This window comes from Terrapene carolina, unplaced genomic scaffold, assembly GCF_002925995.2.
Source record: "Terrapene carolina triunguis isolate 2854851 unplaced genomic scaffold, T_m_triunguis-2.0 Scaffold192, whole genome shotgun sequence".
Lineage (NCBI taxonomy): Eukaryota > Metazoa > Chordata > Testudines > Emydidae > Terrapene > Terrapene triunguis.
In genome coordinates this window covers 6,371,669-6,385,572 of record NW_020664543.1, presented here as the reverse complement: position 1 = coordinate 6,385,572, position 13,904 = coordinate 6,371,669, and the positions used below count along the sequence as shown (strand labels likewise).

Genomic DNA, 13,904 nt, shown 5'->3' with positions numbered 1-13,904 from the left:
GAGTTAGGCCTGGTCTACACTATGAGTTTAATTCGAATTTAGCAGCGTTAAATCGAATTGACCCTGCACCCGTCCACACAACGAAGCCATTTATTTCGAAATAAAGGGCTCTTAAAATCTATTTCTGTACTCCTCCCCGACGAGCGGAGTAGCGCCGAAATCGATACTGTCATTTCGAATTAGGGTTAGTGTGGCCGCAATTTGATGGTATTGGCCTGCGGGAGCTATCCCACAATGCACCATTGTGACCGCTCTGGACAGCAATCTGAACTCGGATGCACTGGCCAGGTAGACAGGAAAAGCCCCGCGAACATTTGAATTTCATTTCCTGTTTGCCCAGCACAGGAGAGCACGGGTGACCACAGAGAGCTCATCAGCACAGGTAACCATGCAGGCCGATAATCGAAAAAGAGCACCAGCATGGACCGTACGAGAGGTACTGGATCTGATCGCTATATGGGGAGAGGATTCTGTGCTAGCAGAACTTCCTTCGAAAAGATGAAATGCCAAAACTTTTGAAAAAATCTCCAAGGGCATGATGGAGATAGGCCACAATAGGGACTCAGAGCAGTGCCGTGTGAAAGTCAAGGAGCTCAGACAAGCCTATCAGAAAACAAAGGAGGCAAACGGTCGCTCCAGGTCAGAGCCGCAGACATGCCGCTTCTACGCTGAGCTGCATGCAATTCTAAGGGGGGCCGCCACCACTACCCCACCTCTGACCGTGGATTCCGAGGCGAGGGTAATCTCATCAGCCACACCTGAGGATTCTGCGGACGGGGAAGAGGAGGAGGAGGAGGAGGAGGAAGACGAGCTTGCGGAGAGCACACAGCACTCCGTTCTCTCCAACAGCCAGGATCTTTTTCTCAGCCTGACTGAAGTACCCTCCCAAGCCTCCCAAGCCAGTACCCAAGACCATGACCCCATGGAAGGGACCTAGGTGAGTTTACCTTTTAAAATATAAAACATGGTTTAAAAGCAAGCGTTTTTTAATGATTAATTTGCCCTGAGGATTTGGGATGCATTCGCGGCCAGTACAGCTACTGGAAAAGTCTGTTAACGTGTCTGGGGATGGAGCGGGAATCCTCCAGGGACATCTCCATGAAGCTCTCCTGGAGGTACTCCAAAAGCCTTTGCAGAAGGTTTCTGGGCAGTGCAGCCTTATTCCGTCCTCCATGGTAGGACACTTGACCACGCCATGCTAGTAGCAAGTAATCTAGTATCATTGCATGACAAAGCCTGGCAGCGTATGGTCCCGATGTTTGCTGGCATTCAAGCAACATCTGTTCTTTATCTCGCTGTGTAATCCTCAGGAGAGTGATATCGCTCATGGTAACCTGGTTGAAATATGGAAATTTAATTAAGGGGACAGAGGTGGCCCTTCCTACTGGGCTGTTTGCCTGTGGCTGAAAAGAAATCCTTCCCTGTACTAAGCCAAGCGCGGGGTGGGGGGGTTGGCACTAAGCTTTTCACGTGTGGCTAGCAGGGATCTTCCCTAATACCAGCCACACGGTGGGGGGAGGGATAAAGCGATCATCCCAGAGAATTGGATGGGCGGGGGTTAGTTTGTTTTCTGCTGCTGAAGGTTAACAGGAAAACCGCAGCACTCAACGGGCTTTGCTTGGTATGTGGGAAAGGAGGACGCAGAAGCCGAAAAACAATGGCTTACCATGGCCGCATGCAAGCCGAATTCTGTTGCCCGGACCTGTGTCTGTGATCTCTAGCAGCAAAGCCACAGGCACTCAATATTAAGAGGCAAAATGCGACCTTGCACAGAAATCACATGTGCTATGTAATGTGAATAATGTTGTTCACCGTGAAAGAATATAAGCATTGTTCTGTAAAATGTATCTTTTTAAAAAATTCTCTCCTTTTTTCCCCTCCCTCCAGCAGCTGCAAATTTTTCAAGCCTCCCTCCTCCGTCCCGAAGGCTATCTCAGATAAGGCGTCGGAAAAAGAGGACGCGAGACGAGATGTTCGCGGAAATCATGGAATCCACCCGCAATGAAAGAGCTCATCTGAATGAGTGGAAGGACACGGTTTCAAAGTATAGGAAAGATGCCAGTGAACGTGAGGACAGGAGGGACCAACGTGAGGACAGAAGGGACCAACGTGAGGAGAGGAGAGACGCTCGAGATGAGAGGTGGCGGCAGGAAGATCAGAGGAGGCAGGATGCAACGCTGGGGCTGCTGCGTGAGCAAACAGACATGCTCCGGCGTCTGGTGGAGCTTCAGGAACGGCAGCAGGATCACAGACTGGTGCTACAGCCCCTGTATAACCCCCCCTCTCCCTCCCATGTTCCATAGCCTCCTCACCCAGACGTGTAAGAACGCGGGGTGGGGAGGCTCCGTGCACCCTCCCACTCCACCCCAGTGGACAGCCCAAGCAAAAGGCTGTCATTATTTTAACATTTTTTTAGTGGCCTTTTCCTTCCCTCCGATCCTCCTCCCAAACCCCACACGGGCTACCTTGTCAGTTCTCTCCCTCTTTTTATAATCAATTAATAAAGAATACATGATTTTTAAACGATAGTGACTTTATTTCCTTTGAAAGCAAGCTGTGATCGAAGGGGGAGGGTGGGTTGCCTACAGAGAATGAGTCAATAAAGGGGGCGGGTTTTCATCGAGACACAAACAGAACTTTCACACGGTAGCCTGGCCAGTCATGAAACTGGTTTTCAAAGCTTCTCTGATGCGCCGCGCTTCCTGGTGTGCTCTTCTAATCGCCCTGGTGTCTGGCTGCGCGTAATCAGCAGCCAGGCGATTTGCCTCAGCCTCCCACCCCGCCATAAAGGTCTCCCCCTTACTCTCACAGAGATTGTGGACCACACAGCAAGCAGCAATAACAATGGGAATATTGGTTTGGCTGAGGTCTGAGCGAGTCAGTAAAGTGCGCCAGCGACCTTTTAAACGGCCAAATGCACATTCCACCACCATTCTGCACTTGCTCAGCCTGTAGTTGAACAGCTCCTGACTCCTGTCCAGGCTGCCTGTGTATGGCTTCATGAGCCATGGCATTAAGGGGTAGGCTGGGTCCCCAAGGATAACTATAGGCATTTCAACATCCCCAACGGTTATTTTCTGGTCCGGGAAGTAAGTCCCTTGCTGCAGCCGTTTAAACAGAGTAGTGTTCCTGAAGACGCGAGCGTCATGAACCCTTCCCGGCCAGCCCACGTTGATGTTGGTGAAACGTCCCCTGTGATCCACCAGTGCTTGCAGCACCATTGAAAAGTAACCCTTGCGGTTTATGTACTGGGTACCCTGGTGCTCCGGTGCCAAGATAGGGATATGGGTTCCATCTATCGTCCCACCACAGTTAGGGAATCCCATTGCAGCAAAGCCATCCACTATGGCCTGCACATTTCCCAGAGTCACTACCTTTCGTAGCAGCAGCTCAATGATTGCTTTGGCTACTTGCATGACAGCAGCCCCCACAGTAGATTTGCCCACTCCAAATTGATTCCTGACTGACCGGTAGCTGTCTGACGTTGCAAGCTTCCACAGGGCTATCGCCACTCGCTTCTCAACTGTGAGGGCTGCTCTCATCCTGGTATTCTGGTGCTTCAGGGCAGGGGAAAGCAAGTCACAAAGTTCCATGAAAGTGCCCTTACGCATGTGAAAGTTTCGCAGCCACTGGGAATCGTCCCACACCTGCAACGCTATGCGGTCCCACCAGTCTGTGCTTGTTTCCCGGGCCCAGAATCGGCGTTCCACGGATAGAACCTGCCCCATCAACAACATGATCTCCAAAGCGCCGGGACCCGCGGTTTGAGAGAATTCTGTGTCCATGTCCATGTCCATGTCCTCATCACTCTCGTCGCCACGCTGCCGTCGCCGCCTCCTCCTTGCCTCGTTTTTCTGGTCCTGGCTCAGCATAAACTGCACGATAATGTGCGAGGTGTTTACAATGTTCATGACTGCTGTCTTAGGCTGAGCGGGCTCCATTCTTGCCGTGGTATGGCGGCTGCTGTGTTCACCCAGGAAAAAAGGCGCGAAACGGTTGTCTGCCGTTGCTTTCATGGAGGGAGGGGTGAGGCTGTACCCAGAACCACCTGCGACAATGTTTTTTGCCCCATCAGGCACTGGGATCTCAACCCAGAATTCCAATGGGCGGGGGAGACTGCGGGAACTATGGGATAGCTATGGGATAACTACCCACAGTGCAACGCTCTGGAAATCGATGCTAACCCCGGTACATGGACGCACACCGCCGAATTAATGTGCTTAGTGTGGCCGCATACATTCGACTTTATACAATCTGTTTCCAAAATTCGAATTCTGTAAATTCGGATTAATCCCGTAGTGTAGACATATCCTTACAAACTGATTGGTCAACCACACACCCCATTGGAACCAGAAGTATGCAATCAGGCAACAGCAGAGACCCAAAAAAAAGCAAATACAGCACAGTACTGTGTTAAATGTAAACTACTAAAAAAAATAAAGGGAAAGTTAAAAAAAAAAGATTTGACAACTAAGGTAAGGAAACAATTTCTGTGCTTGTTTCATTTAAATTAAGATGATATAAAAGCAGCATTTTTCTTCTGCATAGCAAAGTTTCAAAGCTGTATTAAGTCAATGTTCAGTTGTAAAGTTTTGAAAGAACAACCATCACATTTTGCTCAAAGTTACGAGCATTTCAGAGTTACAAACAACCTCCAATCCCTAGGTGTTTGTAACTCAGAGGTTCTAGTGTAATTTAATAAATGAAACTTAGTAGAGAGGTGTCATACAGAGGGTGCTGGGAGAAAAGGGCAATAGAAACTGGATTAAGCTAATTCAGAATAAGGCACTCCAGAATTAACTAATTAACTCCATGTGTGTGGACACACTTATTCCAGAATAAGTGTGTCCACGTGGAGTTAATTAGGAAGAGTTAATCAGGAATAGCTATTTCTGGGCTGGGTCTACACTACAGCGGGGGTCCGACCTAAGATACGCAACTTCAGCTACGTGAATACCGTAGCTGAAGTTGCATATTTTAGGTCGGCTTACCTGGCGGTGAGGACGCGGGAAAGTCGACCACTGCCGCCGACTCCGCTGCCGCCTCTTGCCGAGGTGGATTTCCGGAGTCGACGGCAGAGCGATCAGGGATCGATTTTACCGCGTCTTCACTAGACGCGGTAAGTCGATCCCCGATAGACCGATTGCTACCCGCCGGATCGGCGGGTAGTGAAGACATGCCCTGAATAACTTTCTGTATAGACAAGCACTTAATGTCATAGGCTGCTAATGCTAATGGAGATGTTTCGCTCAGGGCCTGTGTATCTGGAGCAGAAGGATCTGAGTTCCACCATCCCTGCTGTCCCCAGGATATTTCAAGTGGCTGTACTGCAGTGAGCATCACAGTGCCAGGCCAGAAGTTCCAGGTGGCCAAAGATTTGCTCCAGTAGCAACTCAATGTTGCCCCTCGTTCATTGCACAGATGAGTTGAGAAAATAGTTCCCTGCTCCTCTCAGATACACTTCAATACACTACTAAACTCGGAGTTATGCCTATGCATCGGCCTGAAAGAACAGACCACAATCAATTATACATTTTTGATGCTGGAAAATGAACTCTTGGGATATATCCACAATACAGATCCCTTCCTCTTTAAAGGCATAAAGTGGATGGACTCCTGCCACTAGATTACTGTGCTGTTTGCCAGGTGTGTACTCCCTGCACTGTGCCTAATTGACCTTTGCTTATGCAAACAGGATTGACTTTAAAGCCAGGTGGAGATAGGCTTTGGGATTACACAGCAATTCCCCTCAGAGCAGACATTTCCAAATTCCATACCTTAATCCAGGATTCAAATGCTGTTTGCGGAGTGTTTTGCCTGTGATGGCAATGCATTCAGAGATGAAAGGGTTGAACCACGTTCTCACACCAAGCCCCCCGTGTCTTTCCTTAAGACACACGCTCCCAGTAGACTCTGTATGACGCCAGCACCCACTCGCAGTGCTCTAATTAAACATCTGCCACCTACTCCATCAGAAATGCTTGCCCAACTCTGCTCCCTCACCCAGCCTTCCCTGCTCCTATTTGTAAAGAACACACTCCCAGCTCCAACTTTTGAGGCGGTAATGCACCCTTTCATCTTCATCCCAGCATCATCCTGCTAATTTTATTCTTTTCTAGGCCTGCAATTAATAATCACAGTTCGAGACAGGGTACCAAAGTGCTTTTACAAACATTACAGAGCTTGTTAACCCACTGAAACGTTATTTAAAAAAAAAAGTGGAGATGGAAAGTGTGTTTCCCTGCAGTCCACTCGCACCCGCCCACTGCACACTATTGCTCTTTTGCTACAAAAATCCTACCCCCAAATGCTAACCAGCCTGGAAATTAACAGCCTCTGCCACACAACCCTTCTTTGCTCAAGGTTACCCCACACCACTGTAACATTGCTGCCTCATGAAATTTACAAAGATATACGCAAAAGTCAAAATAACATTCATACCTAGCCCTGTTCATCAGCAGAACTCAAAGCACTTTATTATGGAGGTCCATAATATCATCCCCTCTTCTGAGGCACAGAGCAGGGAAGTGACTTGCTCAAAGTCACCCAGCAGGTGAGCTAGGAATAGAATCCAGATCTTCCAAGTTCCAGTCCTTTATGCTATCCACTATTCTGCCTCCCCTAGAGCCAGGGTGCACAACCTTGCCAGACTACTATACCCCTTTCAGGAGTCTGAAACCTGAGCCTCCACCACTCAGGGCTGAAGCATGTTACTTGGCTTCATGGGGTCCTCTGTGGCATGGGGCCCTGGGCAATTACCCTGCTTGCTACCCCCTACTGCTGGCCTTGCACTTGTGACTCCCTCCAAACCCATCTTCGCCAGGTTGAGAAACACTGATCTAGATGAGTTGACGTACCACTCAGAAGACCTCTGCATACTCCCAGGGGTACATGGAGAACCACTGCCCTAGATGATGGATTGGAGAGTATAGGACATAGATCCCTTAGACATGAAATGGGATTTTTATGCTCAACTGGTCATTTGTTATTTTGTCTTATGCATGAAAAGTCAGCCCCTCTATGCTGCTCCATCAGCCCCACTCCCCGCTCACTCCCTCTCCTGCAGGAGACGTGCTATGTGTCTATGCGTTTCTTAAGAGATCTCAATGGTTTGGGACCCAATTCTATGTCAGTTCCAGGAGGAAGGGCAGAGCAACGCCTGCCAGGGAACAATCTGAGAGTCTGTCTCCTCCCCTGTCCCCAAGAGGTGTCAAGCCCTGCTCCTGTACATTTCATGGCGTTTAAGCCCAGATCATCTAGTCCAGAAGTTCTCAAACTTTTGTACTGGTGACCCCTTTCACATAACAAACCTCTGAGTGTGACCCCCCCTTATAAATAAAAACACATTTTTATATATTTAACTCCATTATAAATGTTGGATGCAAAGCGGAGTTTGGGATGGAGGCTGACAGCTCGCGACCCCCCAGGTAATAACCTCACAACCCCCTGAGGTGACCAACCCCCAATTTGAGAATCCCTGATCTAGTCTGACCTAAAGCGCAGCTCCACTGATGTCTAAGCCCTGCAGCAAGAATTCTACTTAATGTCTGAGAATGGCAAACCCAGATCAAATACAGCTCTGAGACTGGGAGGCTCCGAAAGGACGATTTGAGGGCAAAAGGCTGTTGAGAGAGTTTGATCTGAAGGAATTAAAACCAAAGATGGAGCTGGATTGAAACCTCCAGTTCTGAGCTCGGGATCCAGGAGTCAGGCCTGTTTCTACTTAAACCATTCTTCCAGAAGACGCTAGAAGGGGCTTGAGAGACCAGCTTGAAAGGGAAGCAGAGGGCACAGGCAGGCCCCATCCTTCAGCCCTATCTACATATGAGTCATGATGCAGCTAACACAGAACCGAAGGGAAATGTACATATCCCACCACCAGCCTGAGGCCAGGTCCTCGGCGGGTGTAAATCACTGAACGGTGCCAATTTACACCCGCTGAGGGTATGGCCTGAAGCATGTGTAACTGGGAGGGTTTATTTCTTAAGCTCGCTTCACTGCCTAACAGGCTTTCCTGCCACAGCACTTCTGAGACGGTTTATGAGAGAAAAACGCGTAAATAAAAGAACCCCAGCAGCTGTCACAGGCACTTCCCATCGCCAGACTGTGCTTTAAAACAGCCAGCAGGTGCCAAACTCATGCCTTGCCTTCTCCAGGGGCAATGCCTGCCATACGCCATCCGGCACACGTGTGTCTTGCTGAAGGCTGGGATGAGTCGGTGTTAGAAACTCCTGTTACCAGGTGTTGGCTTACAGGCAGAGGAACCTACAGAATCCTTCCCAAGGATAATCGCCAAGGTCTTCGTTGTCCTTCGGAATCCCCTGTGCTCCTTTCGCATTAAGCTTCTTACATGCTAACTCTTGTCATCACCTGCCTCTGGGCCTGATTCTGATCCCACTGACACTGGGGTAAAGCAGGAGTAACGCCAAGAGACAGACACTAGAGTAAGTGGATCCAGATCAGGCCCCTTTTTTTCTCTTCTTCCCCTTCCCTCCCCCTTCACTTCCAGCTCTTTGGGGATTTTGGTTCTCTCCACGAACCATCGACTGCAGTTCCTCATTACAGACAATGCCTTTCGTCTACAATATCACCTCTCTCAGACCCACATCCCTCCACTGGCTTTTGTAGCCTCCCATTTCTTCTCTTTTCCTCTCCTCTTTAACCTACCCTCCATTTTTCTCACTTTTATTCTTCACTGATGGTAACCTCTCAGCTGGTTCTAGACCAGTAACGTGACAAACTAGCACTGCTCTCTTCTGGATGGAATCAGAACTGCTAGACTGTGTGTCATAGACCTGATAGTGCCAACAGCTAATGGAGATTCATCTTAACCTCAACTAATAGAGGCCTGTGCTTTTTGGAGCAGGAAGGGCTGAGTTCTAGCCCCACTGTCGCCCTGAATTTCTGAATGACCATAGCGTGTAAGGAGGCACAAAACAGAAAAGGCTAAGAGAACACTACACAGAGTGGAGAGCATCAGAATGTAAATACTTAGGGAAGGGATTTAACAGCGTCTCTTTAGCCTACCACTTAAAACCCTACTGTAAACACCACAGCAGGTGCCTGGCACTGCCAGCCTCCTTTAATACGGCAAAGGAAACTCTCAAAGCTTGATTATTTCATGCTTTACACTTCCAGGGCACCTTTCGCCTGAGGAGCTCCGAGCGCTTTACAAAGGTGGGTAAATATTATCCCCACTTCACAGAGTGGGGAACTGAGGCACAGAGAGATTCTGGCTCACATTTTCCAGACTAGACTCTATAATTTTGGGGCAGGTCTGATTCTGGGTGCCCAAGTTTAGACACCACCCAAAACCCTAGGCATGGTGACTTCCCCTCCCCCCACATGGGGGGGGGAGGAAATGGGGTACTGCTCTCTCGACTTCCCTTCTCCTCTTCTAACCAGGCAACATCATCAGCCAAACCGTTTGGTAACAACCCCTGAGGTCAGGTTACTGCGCTGCCTGTTGGGGATCTGGGATGGATTATAAATTAGATCAGAAATGAAAGTGAGTTTCACTCAAAGCCAATTGCCCAGTGGACATTTGTTCATGTTCCAGGCCTAGAACTAGACCCGCCGGACATTTCTATCCTAAAAAAACCAAGCAGGAGGATAAAAGCAACTAAACCCAAAAATCATTCAGTCCAAAAAAAGGGCACAAACCCTTTACTGGCTGCTTTAATTGGTGCTGCTGGTGACTCCTGTAGAAAGCTGTTTGCCCTCAGTTTTAGCAGAGCTGTTGTGGTTACTCACAGCACAAGTAGCGGCAGCGTGCGACCCGCATTTGCTTTCTGGATGCATTGCTACAGCATGTTGCTACACACCCCTATGCCTGGAGCATGACAGCCCAGCTCCCTTGCACACAGTTAGCTTAGTGGTGTCATTTAATTCACAACCAACCTTGCGCAGCGTGAAGCCATTTCAGATGAGCATCAGTTGCATGGAGAAGCTACAAAGCTCATGCGTGGGGGAAGATAATCCGTTGTCACATACGCCCCACGTTGTGTACATTTCAGTAACAAGCTGACGGGCGGCCCACACGGGCACCGTCACAGGCGCTAGGATTGCAACTCCCACGCTGCTACCAGGACCAACAGCATTGTGACAGCAACCGAAAATCCCCGACGCCCGGCTGGCCCAAACACATATGTGGAGAATATGTGATTGGTGTGGGTGCCAGCTGATGGCAAGGCACTTGCACAGACTTGAGCAATGAATGAAGACTTTATGCGGTATCTCAGCTTCCGATGGGCTTGATCCTGCAAGGTGTTGAGCAGACACTTACCAAGTATCCTCAAGTCCCGCTGTCAGTGAGATTAAAGGTGCTCAGCACATGGGCAGAGACTGGGGGGGCACTGCCCCCCCCCAAACTGTATACCAGTCCCGGTGCAGGCAGCAGAGGCTCATGCTGACTGCAGAGTGCCCTTTCTGCACCAGGGCTACAGTGAGTGACAGAGCCCTGGTCAACTGACTTGGGCTCACAATACAGGGCTAAAAATAGCAGTGTAGATGTTCTTGCTGGGACTGGAGCCCGGGCTCTGGGACCCTCCGCCCTCCCCCAGGTTTCAGAGACTAAGCGGGAATGTCTCCACTGCTGTTTTTAACCCCGTAGAGCAAGCCCAAGTCAGTTGACCCTCACTGCTGCAGGGTTTTCTTGCAGTCCCCTGACGTACCCTGAGAGCCTTTCCATTGATTTCAATAGGTTTTGGATCAGCCCCATGTGAGCTGAATGGGAGCGCCCTCCAGCAGAACTGCCAGAAGCTGTGCTCAATATGTCTCAGATACTTATCGCTGTGTTTTAAAAGAGCTAGCAGCATTTGCCAGGATAGCTGTAAATTAGTGTGTACTAGTAAAGCTAGGCATATAAGCCTCTGTACGAAGCCTCACGGAAACTTCACTGTCAACTCTATATTGGTACAATAGTTGTCTGATTCAGACTGGTGCGGAGCATCGTCACCTCCAAGTGACGCCAGTGACACCGCTCTGTGTGTGGAGGATGGAACCACTGACAGCACGCTTTCCAAACACTGAAACAGCTACCACTAAAGGTTGGTCTTACTTCGTTTAAAAATGTGTACTCCGTATTCGGACCCCCATGTGATAATAAAGGGCCAGATTCTGCCGCCGGTGCTTATGTTGCATAGCACTATAGTCATGACTAGCCTCGTGGATAATGATGCATGGCCATACATAGCCCAATATAATAATACAGTATACTCCTATTCATCCAAAACCCTGTTATGCAAACCTCTGCATTATTCAAATCCCTTCTTTCTCCCCTGTGCAGCTTATGCTGGGGGGACAAGGAAGCGATTCGGATAATGCAGTGGCTTGGCTATAGAGCAGAGACCCCCAGCCAGGAGTGTGAGGAGGAGGAGCCCCTGGCCAGGGAGGAGGCCACCCTACTGCTGAATGGTTCCTGCAGCACAGTGAGCAGCCTGCAGCCCTGCTGTCACAAGACTGAGTGAGCAGGGCAGAGCAAAGACCCCTGGCCAGGACTGCAAGGAGGAGGACCACGCTGCAGGGGAAGTCACCCCGCTGCTGAATGGCTCCTGCCCTCTTGATTATCCAAACTCCCAGATTATCTGAACAAAATCCAGGTCCCCCCTGCTAACCAGATAATCCAGAGTGTACTGGCATTCACTGCACCTATATAGACCCTTCCGTTTTAGAATCTCAATGCACTTTGCAAAGGTTGATAAGCAGCATCACTCCCATTTTACAGCGAGGGTAACTGAATGCTGTGCATTTGGTTTTGTTTTCGAATATAGGCCAATTCTCTGTACCTTCCCATCACCGTCAGTAGAATTTCACAGAGTACAAATCAACCCCGAAGTTGGCCCACTATTTTTTCTTCTTGACAGGACAGAGCTTCTCTGCCAAAGCCACTAGAAACAAACAGCCCCAAAGGAAGTATTGTGTGTGCCTCCTTCAGCGTGAAAAGTGCAAGTGTTAGTTGCTATAGGACTCACATTGAGACTGTATAAATTCACACTCCATCTCATCTCACCTTTAAATTTGTGTTCCCACCATTTCCTCCTGTTGGGGTGTTTACATACATGCTCTGCCAAAAGAGTTGATGTATATACTTTTTTTTTTTTTTTTGCTGCCCCTGATTGTTTTGGAGAGTTACCTATATCACAAACCTGAACCAGACAGCTGTACTTGTCACTGGAAATTCAGCTAAGTCCATTCAACAGGATAAGCCATAGACAAGAAAGACAGACTACTCATGGGAGAAAAGCTGGATTAATACCTATCCTGTTTAAAATCTTTTCAAATACTGGTTATATTAAAATGCTTTTAAATGGATGTTGAAAAAAATATAAACACTTTACAAAATTATACATTTCATCCAAACCATCGTTTCTCATCGTCATGCTCTGTAAACGTCTAACCATTATAAATACACACGCCTTCCAAAATGCTGTACAGCAGCCAGACCACAAACCTTTTGGCACCATGTACCCTTTGAAAATGTACATTGGCTATCTGACATATGTAGCAAAGAGTGACTCCTGGGAGGGAAAATAAACCAGATTATGGCTCAAAGCAGAATTAGGGAATCGAACTCATGGGATAATGATTTTTATCCCAGTGAATGATCTAGTTAGAGTGGCCCTCAGGGGAAAAAAATAAATAAAAAAACCTTTCCAATAGGAGGCATAGTATAAAATTGCATGATTCGAGGAATGAATGTTTTTTGTGGCTGTTTTTAATATCCATATTAAGCACCCCTTCCCGCTCTGTTTTAATACAATGCCTCTACGACTCCCATGATGCAAACAGTGCCATGTAACAGGTTGCCTTCCTCTGGAGCCTGCAGAAAACGAGGACGCTTGCCTCGAATCCTTCAGTAACACCAGAGCAGGAAAAAGAGAACTAAAAAGGATTTCGAAACACTTAATAACCAGTAAGTCACACAAGTGCCCTGGAAGACGCTTAATTCAACAAACGAGCATAAATCATACGTAATAACAAAATGCCTCTTAACACCGTGCCCATCCTACTGCCCCCTTGATTAAGCCATACAGGCGGCAAATATTTTACAGATGTGTTTAGGGGTCCTAAACAGAGGTCTACAATAGATAGTGATGTTCATGCTATCGGGTAGGATTGCTATTATTTTTTTCAAGACCGTGTTACCTTTTTCAGGAATGCCATTCTTGGCCTGTAATGCTGCCCTTGGTCCACCCGCTTCACAGTCATCGTGAGTCAAGGCAACAGCCACAAAGAAAGCAAACTAAAAACCACAAAACAATTAAAAGCCAGATTTCTACTCAATTGCAGGGAAGCTGACAAGCTGCTGCTGCTGCTGCTGGAGACTGGAGCACTCCCCAGTCTAGAGACTAAGGACAGCGGTTGAGCAAACACTGCTCCGCCACAGCCAATCAACAAGCAGCTCCGAGGAGCTGATTTGCATGGCCGGCCGGCCTCAGCGCTTCCCACCTCTCAGCGCTAGGGGGAGCTGGCCTGCACACACAGCGAGGAGAAAGGCTCAGGAGTGGGGGGGAGAGGGCGTGTCTTCAGCCAATCAAGTCTTTCCAGAGTCTCAACGTTCCAAACCCGATACATTGTTGCATGCTGTGGAATGCCAACTAGCCACCTCAATGTTTGATGATATTTTAAAGGATTTTTTTTAACTTGACACCATGTAAAAGAGATTTAATCAAAACTGTCTTTCAATCAACATATTTTGCTGCTGTATAGTGATAAAGAAGTTGCTTTAAAATACAGTCTAAACAAATAAATATTTCTGCCCAGGGTTAACATTTCATTTCTAAAAAATTAATCAGCATTTTCAGTTGTTTAATAAAAAGTGCCTTTGCCAACATTTCTGCCGAAGTGTAATAGGAAAGTATTTTTAAAATCAACATTCCTGATGGTGTTTAAATGTAGTAAGT

The 13,904-nt window shown here is 48.1% G+C and overlaps 1 protein-coding gene across 1 annotated transcript in view; it reads right to left on the bottom strand.

Moving 5' to 3' along the window:
• Positions 1–13,261, bottom strand: part of RGS9 (regulator of G protein signaling 9) — a 70,931-nt gene extending 57,670 nt beyond the window's left edge. Inside the window, exon 1 of the mRNA XM_024198328.2 lies at positions 13,147–13,261. Coding sequence (XP_024054096.1) covers positions 13,147–13,209 — 63 coding nt within the window. The 5' untranslated portion in view covers positions 13,210–13,261. The remainder of the gene's footprint in view (positions 1–13,146) is intronic.
• Positions 13,262–13,904: the final 643 nt, after the last annotated feature.